Source organism: Mobula hypostoma, chromosome 1 (genome assembly GCF_963921235.1).
Source record: "Mobula hypostoma chromosome 1, sMobHyp1.1, whole genome shotgun sequence".
Taxonomy (NCBI): domain Eukaryota; kingdom Metazoa; phylum Chordata; class Chondrichthyes; order Myliobatiformes; family Myliobatidae; genus Mobula; species Mobula hypostoma.
In genome coordinates, this window is record NC_086097.1 from 99,573,592 (window position 1) to 99,599,464 (window position 25,873).

Here is a 25,873-nt window from a genome sequence, read left to right on the forward strand (position 1 = left end):
CCTGGGGAAACCAAACCATCACAGGGAGGATGTGCAAACTCCACAGAGGCATCAACCAAGACCAGGATTGAACCTGAGCTGCTGGAGCTGTGATAAGAAATGGCAGGAATGGGTAGTTCAGCCCCTCAGAATCAGAATCAGGTTTAATAGCACTGGCATATGTCGTGAAATTTGTTGTTATGCGGCAGCAGCACAATGCAATACATAAAATTAATTATCATTAGGTATTGCGAAGTACTGCTGCCTGAGCACTCTCTACCATTGAATAAGTCCATTGCAGATCCTACATCACCTTGTAATCCACCTGGCTGGACTACAACCCAACAGCATGAACACTGAATTCTCCATCTTGTGGTAACCTGCTCCCCCTCCTTCCCTCACTCCTCCTGATTTACTCAACTCCTCCGACAGAAACCCAGTTTCGTTCCCCTCTCCCCCACTCATTCTGGTCACCCTCAACACACACTTCCTACTGTTCCCATCAGCATTCCCCTATCCCTTACTTGGTTCCATGTTCCACCTTCCTCTCCTAACAGATTCCAGTCCTGATAAAGGGTCTCAGCCTGACACATTGACTGCTTGAAGATCTTAAAGATCAGCTTTATTTAGACTACAAGACCATAGGATATAGGAGCAGAATTAAGCTATTTGACTAATCGAATCTGCTCTGCCATTTCACCTTGACTGATGTATTTTCCCTCTCAGCCCCAATCTCCTGCCTTCTCCCTGTACTCCTTAATGCCCTGACTAATCAAGAAACTATCGACCTCTGTCTTGAATATAGCTAAGGACTTGGCCTCCACTGCCATCTGTAGCAATGAATTCCACAGGGCACCATTCTCTGACTCAAGAAATTCCTCCTCATTTGTATTCTAAAAGGATGTCCCTCTATTAAAAGGCTCTGTCCTGTGGTCTTAAAGCTCAAAGTTCAAAGTAAAATTTATTATCAGAGTACATACATGTAACCTTGAGATTCTTTTTCTGCAGGCATACTTAGCAAATCACAGAACAGAAACTCTAAACAGGATCAATGGACAGAAATACTATGCAAATGTAAATATAAATAAATAGCAATAAATAACAAGTATGAAACAACAAGCTAAAAGGGTCCTTAAATGAGTGTAGTTATCCCCTTTTGTTCAAGAGCCTGATGGTTGAGGGGTAATAACTGTTCTTGAACCTGGTGGTGTGAGTCCGGAGGCTCTTGTACCTTCTTCCTTATGACAGCGGTGAGAAAGGGGCATGGCCTGGGTGGTAAGGACCTTGGATGATGGATGCTGCTTTTCTACGGCAATGTTTCATGTAGGTGTGCTCAGTGATTGGGAGGGTTTTACCCGTGATGTACTGGGTCAACTCCACTATCTTTTGTCGGATTTTACATTCAAAGGCATTGGTGTTCCCATACCAGGCCGTAATGCAGCCAGTCACCACACTTTCCACGACGCATCTATATAAGTTTGCCAAGGTTTTCGATGACATGCCAAACCTCCGCAGACTCCTGAGGAAGTAAAGGCGCTGTCGTGCTTTCTTCGCAACAATATTTATACGATGGGGCCAGGACACACAGGAATTTAAAGTTATTGACCCTCTCCACCTCTGGTCCTCCGATGATTACTGGTTCATGAACCTCTGGTTTCCCTCTCCTTACATCTACAATCAATTCCTTGGTCACTGAGTGAGAGGTTATTGTTATTACACCAGTCAATAGACAATAGATGGAGGAGTAGGCTATTCAGCCCTTCGAGCCAGCACCGCCATTCACTATGATCACGGCTGATCATCCACAATCAGTACCCTTTTCCTGCCTTCTCCCCATATCCCTTCACTCCGCTATCTTTAAGAGCTCTATCCAACTCTTTCTTGAAAGAATCCAGAGAATTGGCCTCCACTGCCTTCTGAGGCAGAGCATTCCACAGAACCACAACTCTCTGTGTGAAAAAGTTTTTCCTCAACTCCATTCTAAATTGTCTACCCCTTATTATTAAACTGTGGCCTCTGGTTCTGGACTCCCCCAACATCAGGAACATGTTTCCTGCCTCTAGTGTGTCCAATCCCTTAATAATCTTATATGTTTCAATCAGATCCCCTCTCATCCTTCTAAATTCCAGTGTATACAACCCCAGTCGCTCCAAACTTTCAACATATGACAGTTCTGCCATCCCAGGAATTGACCTTGTGAACCTATGCTGCACTCCCTCAGTAGTTAGAATGTCCTTCCTCAAATCTGGAGACCAAAGCTGTACACAATACTCCAAGTGTGGTCTCACCAGGGCCCTGTACAACTGCAGAAGGACCTCTTTGCTCCTATACTCAACTCCCTTTGTTATGAAGGCCAACATGACATTAGCTTTCTTCACTGCCTGCTGTACTTGCATGCTTATTTTCAGTGACTGATGAACAAGGACACCTAGATCTCGTTGTACTTCCCCTTTTCCTAACTTGGCACCATTCAGATAGTCATCTGCCTTCCTGTTCTTGCCACCAAAGTGGATAACCTCACATTTATCCACATTAAACTGCATCTGCCATGCATCTGCCCACTCACCCAGCCTGTCCAAGTCACCCTGCATTCTCATAACATCCTCCTCGCATTTCACACTGCCACCCAGCTTTGTGTCATCTGCAAATTTGCTAATGTTACTCTTAATCCAAGTTTTCAATCTCCATCCTCCTGTATGCTGATTCATCACCATCTTTCATATGGCCCTCAACAGTGGTGTCATCAGCAAATTTGTATATGGTGTTGGAGCTGTACTTAGCCACACAGTCATGGATGTAAAGCACGTAGAGCAGGGGTTGCTCACATTCCTGGGGTGCTCCTGGGCTGATGGAGATTATGGAGTTTTTCCCAATCCGAACTGAATGGAGTCTACAAGTGAGAAAATCGAAGATCCAATTGCACAAGGGGTATTGAGGCCCAGGTCTTGGAGTTTTGATGAGATAATGGTGTTAAATGCTGAGCTGTAATCAATAAAGAGCATCCTGGTGTATGCATCTTTGCTGTCCAGGTGTTCCAGGGTTGTGTGAAGAGCCAAGGAGATAGCATCTGCTGTAGACTTGTTACTTTCAGCAGGAGTTGATCTCCTTTAACACCAGCCTCTCAAAATGCTTCATCACTGTGGATGTAAGTGCTACTGGGCAATAGTCATTGAGGTAGATTACCACGCTCTTCTTGGGCACAGGTATGATTGAAGCCTGCTTGAAGCAGGTGGGTACCACATGCTGCCGGAGTGAGAGTTGAAGATCTTCACCAGCCAGTTAGTTTGCACGATTCTTCAGTACTCGGCCAGGTACTCCTTCTAGACCAGATGCTTTCCTTGAATTCACTCCGTCAAAAGCAGTCCCCACGTCATCTTCAGCTACTGAGACAAAAGGGTCATCGGGAGACGTGGGGGTGCGCAATAATTCTTCCCTGATCTGGTGGTCAAAGTGAGCAGAGAAGGCTCATCTGGAAGCGAAGCTCTGCTGTCCCCTATGTCGCACGATTTAACTTTGTAGGAGCTTATGGCATTCAAATCCTGCCACAGCTGTTGAGAATCCCTTATTGATTCCAGTCTAGTCTGGAATCTCCACCTCACCCATGAGATGGCTTTCTGGAGATCATAACTGAACCTCTTGTAGCATTCTTGATCTCCAGTTTTGAATGCCTCTGATCTGGCTGTCAGCAGATTCCAGATTTCATTGTTCATCAGGGCTACTGACTGGGGAAAACCCTGAATGATTCTGTGGGGACATGCTCATCCACAGCTGTTTAAGTAAAGTCTGTAATGACCCTGGTGTAGTCACTGAAGCACTCAGATGGGTTCTTGAACACGGCCCAGTCCACTGACTCAAGGCAGTCCTGTGTAACCGTTCCTCAGCCTCCCGCGTCCACCTCTTGGCTGTCTTGATCTCTGGAGCCTTGTTCTTTAGGCTCTGTCTGTATGGAGGTAGCAGGAGTACAGTCAAATGGTCCGACTTGCTAAAATGCAGTCTCAGGCAGCCGGAGTACAGTCAAATGATCTGCCTTGCCAAAATGCAGTCTTGAAAAGTAACAATAGGTATTCATTATTGCAGTAAAGCAGTGGTCTAGTGTGTTGGGACCTTTTGTGCAACAGGTTACGTGCTGGTGTTAATGGGGAAGGGTTTTCTTCACAAACGCCTGATTAAAGTCACTGACTGCAATCTGAAATGCGTCGGGACGAGTTGTTTCTTGCTTACAGACGACATTGTGCAGTTTCGTGAGTGCTTGTTTATAATCAGCCACTGGTGGTATGTAACTGTGGTCAGGAATACAGATGAGAACTCCTAAGGCAAATAGAATTGTTTACATTTAATTGTTAGTTGTTCTAAATCAGAGGAACTAGAAGTTGACATAAACCCAACGACCATGCACCAACATGTCAGTACCTGCAGACTTGGTTTTTTTTGTTTTCCCCCTAGCCATCAGTCTGTGGTTTTGTATTACCATGTGCTCTTGTTTGTTTTCATGCCCCATGTGCTCCTGTCCCCGCTCCTGCTCTACTCCGGCCCCTGTATTACTGAGTACTCTACCTCTCATCTCCTGTTCCTCATTATTACCTGTACTGCTGCCACTTCTGTCTCATTGTACTCTATTCTGTGCCCATTTTGTCTCTCTGTTTATTGCTCAGTGTATTTCAGTCCTGTGTTTTCACCTGTTTGTTGCCAGATTGTGCCAGTGAATTTTCCTGAGCCTTTCCAGCATTCGTATCTGTACTCTGTCCGTCTAACTATCGACTCTGCCTGTTTCCTGATTCTGGTTTTTTGATTTCTCTGGATGTTTTGATCTCTGCCTGAACTTTGACACCGACTTTGTTTGCACCTCAGGATTCGTTACTCAATAAATATCACTGTGTGCACAGTACTGGGTCTGTGATTGAATCCCTGCTCCAGCGCCCTGACACAACGAGAATTAACTAAAAGCACAGGCCACCATATTTTTCCTTACTGGTTCATAGTTCGATCCATTCTGAAAATCGTGAAAGCTTCCGGACACATAGCTACATCCGGAGTGTTCGCTGTTAACCAAGTCTCAATGCAACAAATGATTGAGATCTGATTCTGATACAGCAACCTTGCCCTGAGATCGTCAGTCTTATTTTCAAGTGACTGCACATTCACCAATAAAACGCTGGGGAGAGGAGGCCTCGTCCCTTTGTCTCTTCAACCTGGTTAGAATACCGCCTCTCCCACACCATTCTCGGCACATCATTATCATTGACCTATAAAGGCGACGCCCTTGACTGCTCCGCAGTAGTTCAGGATTCTGCTCTGCATTTAACCGTCAAACGTGAGATCTTAAGATCATTGGTGTAATTTCGTAGCCCGTTATTAAGAGGAAACTTACATGCTGCAGATTGCTGCAAAATTAATTCAAAAGGATTATTATGATGAGGTTGTTGGAATGTTATGATGAGGTTGTATTAGGCATTGGTGAGGCCGAATCTGGAGTATTGTGTTCAGTTTTGGTCACCAAATTACAGGAACGATATAAATAAGGTTGAAAGAGTGCAGAGAAAGTTTACAAGGATGTTGCCGGGACTTGAGAAACTCAGTTACAGAGAAAGGTTGAATAGGTTAGGACTTTATTCCCTGGAGCGTAGAAGAATGAGGGGAGATTTGATAGAGGTATATAAAATTATGATGGGTATAGATAGAGTGAATGCAAGCAGGCTTTTTCCACTGAGGCAAGGGGAGAAAAAAACCAGAGGACATGGGTTTAGGGTGAGGGGGGAAAAGTTTAAAGGGAACATTAGCGGGGGCTTCTTCATACAGAGAGTGGTGGGAGTGTAGAATGAGCTGCCAGACGAGGTGGTAAATGCGGGTTCTTTTTTTAACATTTAAGAATAAATTGGACAGATACATGGATGGGAGGTGTATGGAGGGATATGGTCCGTGTGCAGGTCAGTGGGACTAGGCAGAAAATGGTTTGGCACAGCCAAGAAGGGCCAAAAGGCCTGTTTCTGTGCTGTAGGTTCTATGGTTCTAAGGAGTATATTTACGAGGAAAACTGGTATAATTTTCTGCAGCCTGCAGTTTGAGGCCAATGTGCACCAGTGCCATCTTGATCAACCAAAGAAATACCCTCTCCACACCCATTCTATCAGGGCCTTTCAATATTCGATAGCTTTCAAATAGGTCACTCCTCATTCTTCTGAATTCCAGAGAGTGCAGGCCCAGAGCCATCAAACACTCTTCAAATGACAAGCCTTTAAATCCCTGAATCATTTTCGTGATCTTCCTTTGAACCCTCTTCAGTTTCAGCACAACCTTTCTTAGATAGGGGACGCAAAACTGCTCAAATACTCCAAGTGTGGCCTCACCAGTGCTTTATAACGTCCAAACATTACATCCTTGCTTTTATATATTATATTCCTCTTGAGATGAATGCTAAAATCGCATGAGAAATCGTTTCTCACCAGATTCAACCTGCAAATTAACCTTTAGGGTATCCTGCACAAGGACTCCCAAGTCCTTTTGTGCCTCAGATTTTGAATTTTCTCAACTTAGAAGATAGTTTGCCCTTCTATTTCTTCTACCGAAGTGCATGACCATACACTTATGACACTGCATTCCATCTGCCACTTCTTTGTCCGGTCTCCTAATCTGTCTAAATCCTTCTGTAGCCTCTCTACTTCTTCAAAACTACCTGCCCCTCCACCACTCTTTGTATTGTCAGCAAACTTTGCAACAAAGCTATCAATTCTATCATCCAAATAACATTAAGTTACATTGACAAGTAACATAAAAAGGAGTGGTTCCATCGCAGATCCCTATGGAACACTGTTACTCACTGGCAGCCAATCAAAAAAGGTTCCCTTTATTCCCATTCTTTGTCTCCTGCCAATCAGCCACTGCTTTATCCATGCTAGTATCTTTCCTGTATTACCATGGGCTCTTAACCTATTAAGCAGCCTCATGTGTGGCACCTTGTCAAAGGCCTTCTGAAAATCCAAGTACACAACATCCACCGATTCTCCCTTGTCTATCCTGCTTGTTATTTCTTCAAAGAATTCCAACAGGTTTGTCAAGCAAGATTTTCCCTGGAGTAACCATGCTGACTTTGGCCTATTTTATCATGTGCTGAAACCACATCCTTAACAATTGACTCCAGTATCTTCCCAATCACTGAGGTCAGGCTAATTGGCCTAAAATTTCCTTTCTTCTGCCTCTCTCCCTTTTTGAAGGGTGGAGTGGGAAAATGCTGGAGGAATTCAACAAGACAAGCAGCATCTATGGAGGGGAATGCACAATGGGCTGCATGGTAGTGTAGCAGTTAGCACAATTGTTTTACAGAGCCACCAATCACCGATCGGGGTTTGATTTCCGCCACTGTTCATAAGGAGTTTGTGCGTTCTCTCAATGACTGCTTGGGTTTCCTCCCCTGGCTCCAATTTCCTCCCACATTACAAAGATGTACAGTTAGGGTTGGTGAGATGTGGGCATTCTATGTTGGCACCAGAAGCATGGAGACACTTGTGGGCTGTCCTCAACACAGTCCTTAGACGATGTGGTCATTGGCTCAAAGCCATGCAGTTTATTGCATGTTTTGATGTTTCAGTGTTTGTATATGTGACAAATTGGTCTCCCTCAGGTTCAGATTTATGGATCATTGGCATCTCTTTGGGGTACGACCTGGACAAAAGGGAAGGATTACACCTGAGTCCGGGGGGGACCAATATCCTTGTGGGCAGGTTTGCTGGATTTGTTCCGGAGGGCTTTAACTAATTTAGCAGAGGGATTGGAACCAGAGTGTTAGGGCTGAAAATGAAGTAATTGGTTTACAAACAGAGGCAGTGTGTAGTGCGACTGCTAGCAAGGAGAGGCTGTTGATGGGGCAAAATATCAGTCAACAGGATGAGTTGCAACGTAAAAGGCAGACAAAATTGAAAAGGGTGAATACAGGACAGACGGTGTTATATTTGAATGTGTGCAGTATACGGAATAAGGTAGATAAACTTGTAGCACAGTTACAGATTGGCATACATAATGTTGTAGGCACCACTAAATCACGTCTGAAAGAAGATTATAGCTGGGAGCTTAATGTCCAAGGATACACATTAAATCAAAGAACAGGCAGGTAGGAAGAGGGGGTGGTGTGGCTCTGTTGGTAAAATATGAAATCAAGTCATTAGAAAGAGGTTATATAGGGTCCGAAGGTGTTGAATTTTGGAATACTGTGTGCAGTTTTGGGCCCCCTATCTTAGAAAGGATATACTGATGTTGGAGAGAGTTCAGAGAAGATTTACGAGGATGATTCCTGGAATGCAGGGGCTAACATATGAGGAGCGTCTGTCGGCTCTTGGATTGTATTCATTAGAGTATAGAAGAATGAGAGGGGATCTCATAGAAACATTTCGGATGTTGAAAGGGTTGGACAGAGTAGATGTGGAAAGGTTGTTTCCCTTGGTGGGTGAGTCCAGGACAAGAGGCCATAGTCTTAGAATTAGAGGGTACCCAGTTAAAACAGAGATGAGGAGAAATTTTTTTAGCCAGAGGGTCGTGGATTTATGGAATTCGTTGCCACATATGGTTGTGGAGGCCCGATCATTGAGGGTGTTTAAGGAGGAGATTGACAGGTATCTAATTAGTCAGGGTATCAAGGGATATGGGGAAAAAGCCGGAAATTGGAATTAGATGGGTGAATAGTTTAGCTCATGGGGGAGCTGCGGAGCAGACTCGATGGGCCGAATGGCCTAGTTCTGCTCCTTTGTCTTGTGATCTTGTGATTTTGATCTTGTGAATCATTTCAGATAGAGCTAAGGAACTGCATGGGTGAAAAAAAACCTTGATGGCAGTTGTATACAGACCTCCGAACAGTAGTAAGGATGTGGTCTATAAACTGCAACAGGAGATAGAAAATGCATGCCAAAGGGCAATGTTACAATAGTCATGGGGGAATTCAATATGCAGGTAGATTGGGAAAAGAGGTTGGTGCTTGATCCCAAGAAGGAGAATTTCTAGAGTGCCTACAAGATAGCTTTTTAGAGCAGCTCGTGGTTGAGTCCACTGGGGATCAGCTATTCTGGTTTGGGTGTTGAACAATGTACTGGAATTGATTAGAGAGCTTAAGGTAAAGAAACCCTTAAGGGAAAGTGATCATGATGTAATAGAATTCACCCTGCAGTTTGAGAAAGGGAAACTAAAGTCAGATGTATCAGTATTACAGTGGAGTAAAGGGAATTACAGAGGCATGAGAGAGGAGCTGGCCAAAACTGATTGTAAAAGGACACTAGCAGGGATGACAGCAGAGCAGCAATGGCTGGAATTTCTGGAAGCAATTGGGAAGGTGCAGGATAGATACATCCCAAAGAGGAAGAAGTACTCTAAAGGCAAGATTATGTGATTGTGACCAGCAAGAGAAGTTAAAGCCAACAAAAAGCCAAAGAGAGAGCATATAAGAAAGCAAAAGTCAGTGGGAAGTTAGGGGATTGGGAAGCTTTTAAAAACCAACAGAAGGCAACTAAAAAAGCCACTAAGAAGGTAAAGATGGAATATGAAAGTAGGCCTCCTAATTATATTAAAAAAGATACCAAAAGTTTTAAAGAGGATACCAAAAATTCCAGTGGCTATTGGACCACTGGAATTCAATGCTGGGGAGCTAGCAATAAGGGACAATGAAATGGCAGACAAACTGAATAAGTATTTTTCACTGTGGAAGACACGAGCAGTATGGTGGAAAGAGTATAAGTGGCAAAAGTATGTGAAGTTGCCATTACTAGGGAGAAGGTTCTTGGAAAACTGAAAGGTCTGAAGGTAGATAAGTCACCTGGACCAGATGGTGTACACCCCAGGGTTGTGAAAAAGGTGGTCAAATAGATTGTGGAGTCATTAGTAATGATCTTTGAAGAATCATTAGATTCTAGAATGGTTCCAAAAGTCTGTTGAATTCCTCCAGCATTTTGTGGGTGTTGCTCAAGATTTCCTTGAGTCTCTTGTGTCTTCAGAGCCTTTTGTCACCTCCACATATCCCAGCCTCTGTCACTATTTCCACCCTTCCCTTCCCCCACCTCTCAGTAACCCACTCCTCACTTGGATCCGCCTATTGCTTGCTAGCTCTTACCTTACCCCTTTCCGTCACTTCTATCTCCCTTCTACTCCTTCAGTCCAGATGAGGGATCTAGACCCAAACTGTTGGCTGAATTACAGCAGGGTGTGAGGGGGAGTGGGGGAGTGGGGGGGGGGCGCGGTTGTTGTATTTGGGTTTGTGCAAGAGGAGCACGGTAGATCAGCAGGAGAGAAAAAGGGGCAATTACCTGAAACTGGAGAGTTCATTGTTCATTGTTGTAGACTGCCCAGGTGGATTATAAGGATCTGCAATGGTCTTAATAAATAGCAGAGCAGGCTCAAGGGCTGCTGCTGTTTCTTATCACAACTTCAGCTGGTGTCTGTGAGGAATTTGCATGTTCTACAAATGCATCCCCAAAGTTCATCCAGCAGTTTGTATTTTGCTTCAGTTTCCAGCATCTGTAACCCTTTCGTATGCTCATTCGCTCTCATACCTGATCCTAATTCCCTCAGTTCTATCCGTACCTGTAATGAGTTCTTCCGGCCTGTGTAGGGCACCAGAGAGCATTGAGTTCCGAGGTTTTTAAATCACCTGAATTGGTTAATTGTTACTTAATGAGAGTTCTTTGTGTTTTTCTCAAGCAACTTGCATTTTGTAATGTGGTCTCCTGGTACCTTCTGTCTAAGTTGTTAAACTTATTTTGATTGGCTCAGGGGTTCCGTGTTGCTTGTGTTATTTAAGCGGATGCCTGATTAGCATTAATCGCAGGGTCCTAGTTCTGAGAATGTTACTTGCGGTGTCGCTCAGCCAAGCCAGCAATGTTCTTTTTGGAATTTTTATGAATAAACTCCCTGCATCAGAGTCTGTCTTTCCTCTGCACTTGGGTTCCAATGTTGCCAGTGAACACGGTGAGAGTACCCATAAATTGATCTCAGCCTTAAACAGATAAGGATTGTACAGAAGCCTGCTACCCAATTCACTGGTGGAGAAAACTTTGGATTCACAATGTTTTGCAAAAAATAACGTATCCTCATCTGTGTCCTCAACAGCTGATCCTCATCCAGACAACAGTCCATGCTGAAACTTGATAAGTTCTTGTAAATTACCCAGTCAATGCCTCTTAGAATTTCATACATCAAGTGAGATCACCTCTGATTCTGCTAATCAGATATACACTGCCAGACTGGATGAAATTAGAAGTTGTAGACATTGTTGCCTTCATTCCTGGTTTATAATGTGATCATTCTCTTGATGAACCCCACAAAGTGGGATTGTGAGATCTATGGATGCGCTTATCAGTAATTGTATTGTAGATTGCATATTGTAGACCAGGTGCAGACAGGCACAACTCTAAACTGACACCATGGTCAGCACAGGCACAGTGGGCCAAAGATCGTGCTCCTGTGGTCCCCCTTCCCATGCTCCGTGGCATTGCAATTGATCAGAGATGTTCTCTGGCATTGCTTGAGATCTGTTGGTCTGATAATTTCTACATCTCCTACCATAATCTTGGAAACTGAGAAGGTGTACCCCATTTTGGATGGTTTCCACCATCAATTATCATCCTCTTGCCAAAAATTCATAGATGGCCTGCCATACACGCATAAAATTCACCCCATGAAGTAACTAGTGCAGAGGCTTCCTGGGATAATCCACACTATTTCAGAATATTAAAACTTTAAACAGAAGGTTTTATTTGAAATACTCGGCTACAGAGCCTCAGCTCCTCCAGCACTTTGGTCCCTGTTGGAGCTGAGTGTTGTCTGCCTCAGCCCACAGGGCACAACATCACATCCCTCTGTGATTGCTCACCGCCTTTCTGTACATATCACCATAATGCCCACCTTGCAAATCGAGCACCAGGAGAGAACTCAACGAGTCAGCCATCGAGTGACGATGCAGGCACAGGATGGGATATATATAGTTTTCCACACGTGTCTGTTTCTTCAGCTGCCTCCAGACAGGGTTTGAGGTTGAAAGTTTTCTTAGTGTTTGCAGAGCAGCTTGAAGTTTCACCACCAGCATCTCTGGCCTGGCCATCTCATCTCTTGGTCAAGCAGTCAACCCGGGAAGCAAGTCCTTCCCGAGTCCACATACTGACTGCGGCCATGTGTGGTAGGAATATTAATTTTGCAGCCCACCTCATCAAGTCAGGATGAACTTTTATGATCAGCATACACAGGGTTTACAAACATTTCACTGTTTGCTTTGAAAAAATCTGAATCAGCAGCAACTGACACAAGTAAAATAAGAGACTGCTTGGAAAGAACCCTGCTGTGAATTTCCATTCTGTTTGCTCTCTGTGACCACCCCGTCCACATTCTGTACTACTCCTCTGTCTTACATTCATAGAGCTATACAGTATGAAAACAGGTCCTTCAACCTCCCCCCCCCTTCCATGTTGACAAAGATGCTTGATCCATATCCTGCTAAACTTTTTCTGTCTCCATACTTGTCTAAACTGTCTTTTAAAGTCTCTAAATGTACCTGTCCCTACCCCTTCCTCTGGCAAGCTGTTCCATATGCCCTCCACCTGCTGTGTGGAAACCTGCTCCTCAGGTCCCCTTTGAACCTTTCCCCTCTCACTTTAAACCTGTGCTCCCCTACTCCCATAACCATTCACCTTGATGATTTCATAATTTTATAAACCCTAAAACAGGGATTCCCAGCAAAAACTGGTCCATGCATAAAAATTGTTGAGACCTCTGCTCTGAAAGGCCTCTTGTACAGATTTTACAAGATGAATTAAAAGAGGAGAGAGGCCAGACTTAAAGCGTTTAGGAAGGAGGTTTCGAAGCTTACTCAGCACATTTGATATTGAAACTATTTATATTATAAACCTTTATAATATAATATATAACTCTTCAATCTCCTTTCACCAGTTTATATAGCCTCACCTTATAACCCAAGCCCTCCAGTCCAGGCAACAGTCTTGAGAATCTTTTCAGCACCCTCTCTTGGCTGTTTATTTATCTGTCCTATTATTTTTTTTAGTTTTTTTGTTTTGTCTTTGAAGTGCCCTATCGCTGATGAGGTAAGTACCCATGGGATCATTGATTTGGGCTGCTCTCTCTTCTGCTCTGACTTAGCTAACTCAGTGTTCTTGCTCGTGTTTCCAGCTTTGACACCCTGTCAGTGCCTCCAGAATAAATCTATTTGCTATTGAAATACAAACATCACAGCTCAGCAAACACTCAAAGTCATTTGCATATGAGGTGCACTGAGAACAGAGGCTCCATTGTGTGTACCTGCAGGTCCTGAGATAGAGAGACGAGAGAGTCAGAGAGAGACGAGAGAGACAGACAGAGAGAGTCAGAGAGAGAGAGAGACAGACAGACAGAGACGAGAGAGACAGACAGAGAGAGTCAGAGAGAGCGAGACAGACAGAGACAGACCGAGATGAGAGAGTCAGAGAGACAGAGAGAGAGAGCGAGAGAGAGAGCGAGAGAGAGAGAGAGAGATAGACAGACAGAGACTGAGAGACAGAGAGAGCAAGACAGAGACAGAGAGTGAGACAGAGAGCAAGACAGAGACAGAGAGAGACCAGGGAGACAGACAGAGATGAGAGAGTCAGAGAGAGACGAGAGAGACAGACAGAGAGAGTCAGAGAGAGAGAGAGACAGACAGAGACGAGGGAGACAGACAGAGAGAGTCAGAGAGAGAGAGACAGACAGAGACAGACAGAGATGAGAGAGTCAGAGAGACAGAGATAGAGAGAGAGAGAGAGAGAGAGAGAGAGAGATAGACAGACAGAGACTGAGAGAGAGACACAGAGAGCAAGACAGAGACAGAGAGTGAGACAGAGAGCAAGACAGAGACAGAGAGAGACCAGGGAGACAGACAGAGATGAGAGAGTCAGAAAGACAGAGAGAGAGAGAGAGAGATAGACAGACAGAGACAGAGAGCGAGACAGAGACAGAGAGAGACCAGGGAGACAGACAGAGAGAGTCAGAGAGAGAGACAGACAGACAGAGACGAGAGAGACAGACAGAGAGAGTGAGAGAGAGAGAGAGAGAGAGAGAGACACAGACAGAGACAGACAGAGACCAGGGAGACAGACAGAGAGAGTCAGGAAGAGAGAGACAGACAGAGACAGAGACGAGAGAGACAGACAGAGAGAGTCAGAGAGAGAGAGACAGACAGAGACAGACAGAGACGAGAGAGTCAGAGAGAGAGAGAGAGATAGACAGACAGAGGTCAGAGAGAGAGAGAGATAGACAGACAGAGACTGAGAGACAGAGAGAGCAAGACAGAGACAGAGACAGAGAGTGAGACAGAGAGCGAGACAGAGACAGAGAGAGACCAGGGAGACAGAGAGAGAGAGTCAGAGAGAGAGACAGACAGACAGAGACAGAGAGAGACCAGGGAGACAGACAGAGAGAGTCAGAGAGAGAGGGAGACAGACAGAGACGAGGGAGATAGACAGAGAGAGTCAGAGAGAGAGACAGACAGACAGAGAGAGACCAGGGAGACAGACAGAGAGAGTCAGAGAGAGAGGGAGACAGACAGAGACGAGGGAGATAGACAGAGAGAGTCAGAGAGAGAGAGACAGACAGACAGAGAGAGACCAGGGAGACAGACAGAGAGAGTCAGAGAGAGACAGACAGACAGAGACTGAGAGAGAAAGAGAGAGCAAGACAGAGACAGAGACAGAGAGTGAGACAGAGAGCGAGACAGAGACAGAGAGAGACCAGGGAGACAGACAGAGAGAGTCAGAGAGAGAGACAGACAGACAGAGACAGAGAGAGACCAGGGAGACAGACAGAGAGAGTCAGAGAGAGAGAGAGAGAGAGAGACAGACAGAGACTGAGAGAGAGACAGAGAGAGCAAGACAGAGACAGACAGAGAGTGAGACAGAGAGCGAGACAGAGACAGAGAGAGACCAGGGAGACAGACAGAGAGAGTCAGAGAGGGAGACAGACAGACAGAGACGGGGGAGACAGACAGAGAGAGTCAGAGAGAGAGACAGACAGACAGAGACGAGAGAGACAGACAGAGACGAGAGAGTCAGAGAGAGACAGAGAGAGTCAGAGAGAGACGGACAGAGACTGAGAGAGAGAGACAGAGAGAGCAAGGCAGAGACAGATACAGAGAGTGAGACAGAGAGTGAGACAGAGAGAGAGAGAGAGACAGCTGGTCAACATCAGGAAGGAATGCTGTTTTTATTTATTTATTGATTGATTGGGATACAGTGTGGAATTGGCCCTTCTGGTCCTTCAAGTTGTGCCACCCAGCAATCCCCAGTTCAACCCGAGCCTAATCACAAGACAATTTACAATAACCTACTAGCAGGTGCACCTTTGGACTGTGGGAGGAAACCGGAACACCCAGAGGAAATCTATATGGTCACAAAGAGAATATACAAACTCCTTATAGACGGTGGTGGGAATTGAACCTGGGTCACTGGTACTGTAGTGTGTTGTGCTAACCACTACACAACTGTGCCATCCTATTGCTCCATTTGCATTACCTGAGATGCACACACGTTGAAATTTAGTGAGAAAAGCATCAAGTTTTGAAAATAGTCCTAAATACTTCAAAATGTCTATCCCAACGTCTTTTCCAAATCTTGTTACTTCACTCATATCATGCTTTAGGCTAGGAAACGTATCAGACATGAAAGACACACAGCAGAAGTACAGAACTAGAAATGTGCTCGTCTCCACTAGGTAGGGAGTGCAGTGACCCTGTGTTTACACCAGGTGCACACTGCAAACGTGCTGAGTTACCTCCTTTCTAAACACTTTAATTCAGGCCCCTCTACCAACAAAGAAGCTTTTCATCGATTGTTTCTTACAGACTTATTCAGTAAGGTGGGGGTCACTGTTTTTTCCCAGGACAGAGAAATCCACAACTAGAGGGCATGCCTTTAAGGTGAGAAGGGAAAAATCTAAAGGGGGACTAAGAGGCAACTTTTTCCACCCATTTACACAAATCTCATTTTCATTCTCCCCACATTCCCGTCAGCCTCCTGATTCTACACACACTAGGGGCAATTTACAGTGGCTAATACATCTACAAACCCACTGGTCTTTGGGATGTGGGAGGAAATCGGAGCACTGTGGGGAAAGCCACACAGGAGATCCTACAAACTCTACACAGACAGCACCCAAGCTCAGGGTTGTAACTGGCGAGGTTGAATGTGAGGCAGCGGATCTTACTAGCCGTACCATTGTATAACAAGAAATTTGTGGTAAACCAACATCTATCTCTTTGAAATGGCAGCAAATTAAAACAGCAGCCAAAGGCTATTTCTGCTCTTTAATCAATACATAGGACATGGAACAGATCACCACAGGAACGGGCCTTTTCAGCCAGGATGTTTTTCCAAACTAATTAAACCAGTAATTAAATGCCTAACTAAATTAATCCTTTCTGCCTACACAGTGTCCACAGTGCCTATGTGAGAGCCTCTATAAATGCATGAGGCTTAAAACATGACTCGGTATTAGTAATAGATTAAATCTGAGGCAAATATCTCAAATAATATCCAGGAGCACAAGTTTGCTGACCAGATGAACACTACACCTATGATTTACACACTGACTAGCACAGCCTATAGGACAATGGTCCTTGAGCATCTCCAGGCCCAACCACCATCCTCCCAAGCTTGAGTTGCTCCCATTCATCCTTTCTCTTGAATATCATGGGGCTGCAGATTGGGAGATGGCTGTCCTCAAATACAAGTCAGAATCCACTAAGCTGCTGGTATGAGTGCCAATTCATCGGGCAGGAACTACACACAGCTCAGGGGCTAGAGCCAGGTTTCACTCAGAGAGCACTCCAAGGTGCCACACAATGAGTCATTTATTGCTGCAGTACAATTTGACTCTGAGTGACTGCTTCCATTGGTGGAGATGAAATGGCACAACAATTATCCTCTTACGCTCTGCTCTCCACTCCCTCCGCACTAATCCTAACCTTACTATTAAACCCGCCGATAAGGGGGGTGCTGTTGTAGTCTGGCGTACTGACCTCTACCTTGCCGAGGCACAGCAACAACTCGCGGATACCTCCTCTTATTTACCCCTCGACTGTGACCCCACTAAGGAGCACCAGGCCATTGTCTCCCACACCATCACCGACTATATCCGCTCAGGGGATCTCCCATCCACTGCTACCAACCTTATAGTTCCCACACCCCACACTTCCCGTTTCTACCTCCTACCCAAGATCCACAAACCTGCCTGTCCTGGCCGACCTATTGTCTCAGCTTGCTCCTGCCCCACCGAACTTATTTCTGCACACCTCGACACGGTTTTATCCCCCCTTGTTCAATCCCTTCCTACCTATGTTCGTGACACTTCTCACGCTCTTAAACTTTTCGATGATTTGAAGTTCCCTGGCCCCCACCGCTTTATTTTCACCATAGATGTCCTGTCCCTATATACTTCCATCCCCCATCAGGAAGGTCTCAAAGCTCTACGCTTCTTTTTGGATTCCAGACCTAATCAGTTCCCCTCTACCACCACTCTGCTCCGTCTAGCGGAATTAGTCCTTACTCTTAATAATTTCTCCTTTGGCTCCTCCCACTTCCTCCAAACTAAAGGTGTAGCTATGGGCACCCGTATGGGTCCCAGCTATGCCTGCCTTTTTGTTGGCTTTGTGGAACAATCTATGTTCCGGGTCTATTCTGGTATATGTCCCCCACTTTTCCTTCGCTACATCGACGACTGCATTGGCGCTGCTTCCTGCACACATGCAGAGCTCGTTGACTTTATTAACTTTGCCTCCAACTTTCACCCTGCCCTCAAGTTTACCTGGTCCATTTCTGACACCTTCCTCCCCTTTCTAGATCTTTCTGTCTCTGTCTCTGGAGACAGCTTATCCACTGATGTCTACTATAAGCCTACTGACTCTCACAGCTATCTGGACTATTCCTCTTCTCACCCTGTCTCTTGCAAAAACGCCATCCCCTTCTCGCAATTCCTCCGTCTCCGCCGCATCTGCTCTCAGGATGAGGCTTTTCATTCTAGGACGAGGGAGATGTCTTCCTTTTTTAAAGAAAGGGGCTTCCCTTCCTCCACTATCAACTCTGCTCTTAAACGCATCTCCCCCATTTCACGTACATCTGCTCTCACTCCATCCTCCCGCCACCCCACTAGGAATAGGGTTCCCCTAGTCCTCACTTACCACCCCACCAGCCTCTGGGTCCAACATATTATTCTCCGTAACTTCCGCCACCTCCAACGGGATCCCACCACTAAACACATCTTTCCCTCCCCCCTCTCTCTGCATGCCGCAGGGATCGCTCCCTACGCAACTCCCTTGTCCATTCGTCCCCCCCATCCCTCCCCACTGATCTCCCTCCTGGCACTTATCCGTGTAAGTGGAACAAGTGCTACACATGCCCTTACATTTCCTCCCTTACCACCATTCAGGGCCCCAAACAGTCCTTCCAGGTGAGGCAACACTTCACCTGTGAGTCGGCTGGGGTGATATACTGCATCCGGTGCTCCCGATGTGGCCTTTTATATATTGGTGAGACCTGACGCAGACTGGGAGACCGCTTTGCTGAACACCTACGCTCTGTCCACCAGAGAAAGCAGGATCTCCCAGTGGCCACACATTTTGATTCCGCATCCCATTCCCATTCTGACGTGTCTATCCACGGCCTCCTCTGCTGTGAAGATGGGGCCACACTCAGGTTGGAGGAAAAACACCTTGTATTCCGTCTGGGTAGCCTCCGGCCTGATGGCATGAACATCGACTTCTCTGGCTTCCGCTGGTGCCCCGCCTCCCCCTCGAGCCCCACCTGTTATTTATTTTTATACACACATTCTTTCTCTCACTCTCCTTTTTCTCCCTCTGTCCCTCTGAATATACCTCTTGCCCATCCTCTGGGTCACCTCCCCCCCTGTCTTTCTTCCCGGACCTCCTGTCCCATGATCCTCTCGTATCCTCTTTTGCCTATCACCCGTCCAGCTCTTGGCTCCATCCCTCCCCCTCCTGTCTTCTCCTATCATTTTGGATCTCTCCTTCCCCCTCCAACTTTCAAATCCCTTACTCACTCTTCCTTCAGTTAGTCTTGATGAAGGGTCTCGGCCTGAAACGTCGACTGCACCTCTTCCTAGAGATGCTGCCTGGCCTGCTGCGTTCACCAGCAACTTTTATGTGTGTTGCAACAATTATCCTTAACCTTTTACTGTGCGGCTATCAGACCGCAGTTGAAAGGAAAGGCATCGGGTACTTGAACAAAATTCACTTACAGCCACTCAGCAGTGAATGAAAGTCTGCAGAACTCAGGGAAAGGAGGTGACAATAGACTCCTGCCCAAGCCAACACTGGTGCCAGAGGAGCCCTGCCCAGTCAGCATTGGTGCCAGTGGAATCTTGCCCAGTGAGCATTGGTGCCAGTGGATCCCTGTGCCAGTGAGCATTGATGCCAGAGGACCCCTGCCCAGTGAGCATTGGTGCCAGTGGATCCCTGTGCCAGTGAGCATTCATGCCAGAGGACCCCTGCCCAGTGAGCATTGGTGCCAGTGGAATCTTGCCCAGTGAGCATTGGTGCCAGCAGATCCCTGTGCCAGCAAGCACAAGTCCAAGTGGATGCTGTCTCAGGAAAATGAAGATGCTGATCTCTACCCCAAAATAAGACAGTAACTATACTAAACTATGGTGAAAGTCAGTCCCTGTGGACTTTGTGCCCGGGAACATCTGTGCCATTGTTTGCGACTAGGTAGCCTGCTATGCAACTGCTCTCGGGTGAATGTCGGCACAGCTCCAAGAGGCGGTGTGTGGAAGTGTCCCCCAGTAGGAGTCCGTCACCTTGTAAGCTCCGTCCTCTTGCACTGTGTGTCTGCGGAGAAGCTGTACACTAATCTGTTGTTTCTAGACTAAGCTCTGCAAGGACTAGGAGATCTGCCCTAGCCCTGGTGGCCTGTGGGCCAAGCTTCTACTGCTCAGTCAACCTGAATGAGGAACCCTGGACAGACAGAAATCCAACCCAGAATTGGTAGCTATGCTATCACTCTCTGCCCTGTGTTACTCACAGCATTTTGGAAAAATGTACTCTCCTGTAACCTCATCCCTGGTTACACTGCTGGATCAAAGGCACCATGCAGTCGGGCAGCCCGGCCTGCAGAAGGAAGAGGTGGTCCAGGAGCTCAGCGGCCTTAGCTCTTTGCTGCACTTCATGGATTAGTATCCGGCTCAGGAAGTCTCGAAGGATCGGGGATACCTGCAGCAGGATAAACAGCAGTCAATACTCCATACGGTCAGTCCCAAATCATTCTGTGCTGAACACTCGAGATTTGTTCTGTCACCCCTTGTTCCATTCATCATGCTAATTCCAACAATGAAGAGAAAACTGCTCATTTCTACAAGGACATGTATAAGAAGTGAAATTACTGGAAACTGCTGCTCGATCAACTGAGAAAGGAGGCAAGGGGACGAGTGTGAAGTGTTGCATTTTGAGAAGTTAGACCAGGGCAGGAGACACACAGTGAAAAACCCTGGAGAATGTTGTAAGACAGAGAGTCTGAGGGCTACAGGAACATAGTGTTCTCACAGAGATAGAGTGTTGAAGAATGCATTTGGCACATTGGCCTTCATCATTGGGACACTGAGTACAAGATATTGGAGAGACCACACCGAGAATACCGTGTGCATTTCTGGTCACCTTGCCTGGAATTTATAGAGGTGAGAGAGGAAAGTTTCAAAAGAGGACCTGAGGGTCACTCTCACACAAAGGGTGGTGGGTACACAGAGCGAGCCGCTAGAGAAAGTAGCTCTCCACAGAACATCTTCAACCCCAGGACCTGCTCGGGAGTTACCTCTGGGCTAAAGACGGAAGTGCACACTTGCCCTTCCTGAAGTTCTATCATTCCTCGGGCATGGAGAAGGGCAGCAACTGTACTCTCCCCTGGCCTGCCCTGACATTTACAGGGGTTTCCCAGTACAAGTCAGAGACCGCGGCCTGCAGTGCACCAAAGCCCTGGAAAAGGGGGTAAGGTGAAGGGAATGTGTAGGGCAATTTTTTTTTTTTTTTTACACAGAGGGTGGTGGGTACCCTGAAGTATGCTGTCAGGGGTAGGGGTAGAGGCAAATACAATGAATGCATTTAAGGGGCACTTAGACAGGAAAACCAATGTGCAGGAAATAAGAAGTGACATTATGTAGGAAGAAGGGATTTGTTAAGTTGAGTTTTACATTACTAAGAAGGAATTAGATTGGTTGGGCATTTGACTACTAATTTAATTAATTCAGCACATCACAGTGGCCGAGGTGCATTTTCCTGAGCCGTGTTGTTTTGTGTTCTAAGGCCTTTGGGTTGGAACGCACAGACAAGAACCTCCACCTGTCTCTGTGACCCTCCCGCTGCTGGTTGGTATGAAGCACTGACCATGTGTTCCCGCTTCAGTCCGGGAGCAGGATTGTCTCGGAGCATTTTCATGGCTTCCACAGGATTCTCGTTGAAATAGGGAGGTTCTCCATCCACCATCTCCATGACCATGATCCCGAGGGACCAGATATCCACCTGTGACACGATAGAGTGGATTCAGCCTCTGCTGCCAGCCCTGACCTTTCCTGGTCTCTCGGACATGCTGCCGTGATACACATCTCCCTGCTCCCAGGCCTGCTTCAAGGACAATCAAGCTGATCCCATACAGTTTACACGTCAGCTTCATCCCACCACAAACGTGAGATTGTCACCACCCTGCTCTCTGCTTATGACCAGAACAAGCCTCTGTTGTGCTTGAAGAACCTTAAGCCTCTCTTTGCCCAGGTTTTCATGCTGACTTCCAGTGGAGAGCGGAAACCATTTATTCCATCCAGTGTGGAGCGATCTCAATGTCCCACCTCCTTCCTGCCCCCCAGTCCAATTGCCTTTCACGATGGTTATGTCACCTCTGCAGCCAATCGACACTCCATATGGCCCTCCTGAATTCCACTTTGAATTGTGGAGTATCCCTTTGTATTCTCAATCCTCCCCTTCAAGCAGTCACCCTCTCCTTTGGCTTCCTGCCAAACACATAGGCAGGTGGTTTAGCCTCACCATAATCCTTCACGTTCAACTCTCCCACCCCATGCAGATCAGCAATCCTCAATCCCTCTGCACTTTCCGACAAAAAGTCCCACCCCTCTCAAATGGGAATCTGATATCCATTACATTGTCACAGACAAGCCGATTATGATCCTGAAATTTGGCTGTTTGGCCAGAGAATAGTTGTCCCTCACAAAATACACCCTCCACCCCGTGTCCAGGATCAGCAGCCATAATTGTCAACCTCACAAACTCTCTCCAACCACAGGCTGCCCACAACAAGGTTTACCTCCGGTCCATAAGGCAATCGGGCAATCACTTCTGGAGCCATCCAATAGGGCGTGCCGACCAAGGATTTCCTCCTGGGAATCTCCCTGTTCACTTGTGCACAAAATCCAAAATCCGACAGCTTAACCTGAACAAGAACAAGGCAGAGAGAGAATGTGAGAAACTGTGTGGAGATGATGGTGTGAGAGGAAAACAGTTAGGAGATTGAGACACACCCTCACACACTCACACACACACACACACACACACACACACACACACACACACAGTCTCTCACAGTCAAACACAACACACACACACTTACATTCAGAAATAGAAGGACTCATCGAGAATTCAAGAAAGAAAAACGACAGGGACAGTAACAGAGAGGGGGTGGAGAGAGAAAGGGGTTTATACAAAAACAGGTCAATCTGCAATTAATGTGTTAGCAGAAATCCTATCCCATTACCCTCATGAGGCTCTTCGAATGCCCTTTGCCGAAACCCAGACCGATGTTGCATAGGTGCGCACTGGGCTGCCTGCTTTGCCAAATTTACAAGTGAGCCCAGACCCGCAGGGAGCCTAAGAGGAAGCAGGAGAGGCCTGCTTGGGTCCCTGAGGACCTGCTGAATCTAACAGATTCACAGGCTGGCAGAAAGAGAGCAGCTTAGCTCAGATCTCTTCAGATGCGATTTGGAGTCACTAATTATATCTGAAACATTGGGTCACTCTTGGTGGAAAAGCATGCCATTCCACCCATAGCTCCACCAAAATCAGATTCCCAAGCCCCAATGACAGGGAATCTGGCAGGGGAGGGAGGGGGTGCAGTGAAGGGTGGGTTGGCAGAGCGATTATGCTTTGCATCAAGGTGGTATCATGGTAGAAAGCAGATTAGCTTGGTCAAAGTGGAGAGGCATCCCTGCTCCTCTGCGGAGAGCAGCCTATGGAAATTAGTGGACCTTGCCTCTCATCACTCAGGGGGTTTCCTGAAACACTGAATTCCAAACCAGTCAGGGTTAAAATTACTGTCCCAGTTCCAACTGCATGCCCACAACTTATTAACTCTAACTGCCTGTCTCTGGAATGCCCAAGGAAACCAAAACACCTGGAGGAAAACAACTCAGACATGAGTAGAACTTCAAAACTCCTTACAGACAGCAAGAAGAACTGAACCCCAATTTTACAGCCAGCTTTGTAAATTGCTACGCTACCAACTACTCTACGTGCCGTCCTTTTCACCAATTCCTTCCACAGATGCTGTCTGACCAGCCAAGTTCCTCCAGCAGTTCATTTTTTTTTGTTTCCTGAGGGAGTAGCAGAAATTAGCATCGATAGATTGAATGGAGTAGTCTGAATAGTCTGCGAAGGGAAAGGGGAAAGAAGACTACAATGGAAGTCTCACATGGAGAGTGATGCCAATAGGCTCTCATGTGGCATGGCCATTTGCACAGTCCAGATGTGCTGAGTGGATAGTTTCAGTCCCATCATCTCTACATAATTCAACGTCTAATGAAGAATAGAAGAACAATGTTCTTTCTTCATCTTGAAGCAACATAAAGGATTCAGTTGACCCAGGACAAGATTATACAGAAAATGAACTTTTAACAAATGCAAAGTTTGCAAAAATGATAAAATTTAACTTGTACTGCATTTTCAGGGCTCTTTATAGCAAGTTTTCACATTGGGATCCAGTGTGGATGAGGTGTAACAACTGGTCTGGGCAGTGTGGATGAGGTGTAACTGGTCTGGGCAGTGTGGATGCGGTGTTGCTGGTCTGGGCAGTGCAGATGAGTTGTAGCTGGTCAGGACAGTGTGGATGAGGTGTAACTGGTCTGGGGCAGTGTGGATGAGGTGCAACTGGTCTCGGTAGTGTGGATGAGTTGTAACTGGTCTGGGGCAGTGTGGATGAGGTGTAGCTGGTCTGGGCAGTGTGGATGAGTTGTAACTGGTCTGGGGCAGTGTGGATGAGTTGTAACTGGTCTGGGGCAGTGTGAATGAGGTGTAGCTGGTCTGGGCAGTGTGGATGAGGTGTAACTGGTCTCGGTAGTGTGGATGAGTTGTAACTGGTCTGGGGCAGTGTGGATGAGGTGTAGCTGGTCTGGGCAGTGTGGATGAGTTGTAACTGGTCTGGGGCAGTGTGGATGAGGTGTAGCTGGTCTGGGCAGTGTGGATGAGTTGTAACTGGTCTGGGGCAGTGTGGATGAGTTGTAACTGGTCTGGGGCAGTGTGGATGAGGTGTAGCTGGTCTGGGCAGTGTGGATGAGTTGTAACTGGTCTGGGGCAGTGTGGATGAGTTGTAACTGGTCTGGGGCAGTGTGGATGAGGTGTAGCTGGTCTGGGCAGTGTGGATGAGTTGTAACTGGTCTGGGGCAGTGTGGATGAGTTGTAACTGGTCTGGGGCAGTGTGGATGAGGTGTACCTGGTCTGGGCAGTGTGGATGAGTTGTAGCTGGTCTGGGCAGTGTGGATGAGTTGTAGCTGGTCTGGACAGTGTGGATGAGTTGTAGCTGGTCTGGACAGTGTGGATGAGTTGTAACTGGTCTGGGGCAGTGTGGATGAGTTGTAACTGGTCTGGGCAGTGTGTATGAGTTGTAGCTGGTCTGGACAGTGTGGATGAGTTGTAACTGGTCTCGGTAGTGTGGATGAGTTGTAACTGGTCTGGGGCAGTGTGGATGAGGTGTAGCTGGTCTGGGCAGTGTGGATGAGTTGTAACTGGTCTGGGGCAGTGTGGATGAGTTGTAACTGGTCTGGGGCAGTGTGGATGAGGTGTAGCTGGTCTGGGCAGTGTGGATGAGGTGTAACTGGTCTCGGTAGTGTGGATGAGTTGTAACTGGTCTGGGCAGTGTGGATGAGGTGTAACTGGTCTCGGTAGTGTGGATGAGTTGTAACTGGTCTGGGGCAGTGTGGATGAGGTGTAGCTGGTCTGGGCAGTGTGGATGAGGTGTAGCTGGTCTCGGTAGTGTGGATGAGGTGTACCTGGTCCTTTCCCTGTGATAGGTTACCAGCATGATCACGGGGAAAGGAATGGAACCTGAGACCACTATATTGCATCGCACCCACACTGCACAGGCAGCAAGAACTGCAAATCTGCTGCTGCTTGATGCTCATTAACTCCCTGCTAGAGAGAGACACCTCATGAGGCAGTATGAAGAGAATTTGGTTAAAATGGAGACTGTACAGTATTACCATCCTCTACCTGCTGGCATTAAATATGCAAAAGACTAAGGCTAGAGCTTCTGGGCTCCTACTCTGCACCTTACCTTACAACTAAAGCAGTAACGACTACAGGTAAGCTTTGTCCAGAGCTGGTCCTTACCCTTCCATCAAGTGTCAGCAGAATAGAGTCACTCTTGATGTCCCTGTGGATCACACCCTGGGAGTGTAGGAAAGCCAGCGCCTTCAAGATTGACAGGCAAACAGTGGCGATCTGCTGCTCATCCATCCTGCACCAGCAAATTAATACAGAAAAGTTACTGATCAGTGAGAGGGGGAATGTGATGGGTTTGCAGTGTCAGCGCTAGAGAGAGAGATCTACATGGGACAGTGAGCCTGGAGTGAAAACAGAAGGTCAGACAGTATCTGTGAAGAGAGGTACACAGTTAATGTTTCAGAC

General features: G+C 46.6%; 1 protein-coding gene across 1 annotated transcript in view; it reads right to left on the reverse strand.

The window, feature by feature from the left end:
- Positions 1–4,271: 4,271 nt before the first annotated feature.
- The window catches only part of LOC134337073 (serine/threonine-protein kinase PAK 4-like), a 57,881-nt gene continuing 36,279 nt past the window's right edge, over positions 4,272–25,873 (reverse strand). The window contains exons 6-10 of the mRNA XM_063031921.1: positions 25,577–25,703; positions 22,284–22,409; positions 21,353–21,487; positions 20,001–20,188; positions 4,272–4,287 (exon numbers count right to left, since the gene is read on the reverse strand). Coding sequence (XP_062887991.1) covers positions 20,033–20,188; positions 21,353–21,487; positions 22,284–22,409; positions 25,577–25,703 — 544 coding nt within the window. The 3' untranslated portion in view covers positions 4,272–4,287; positions 20,001–20,032. The remainder of the gene's footprint in view (positions 4,288–20,000; positions 20,189–21,352; positions 21,488–22,283; positions 22,410–25,576; positions 25,704–25,873) is intronic.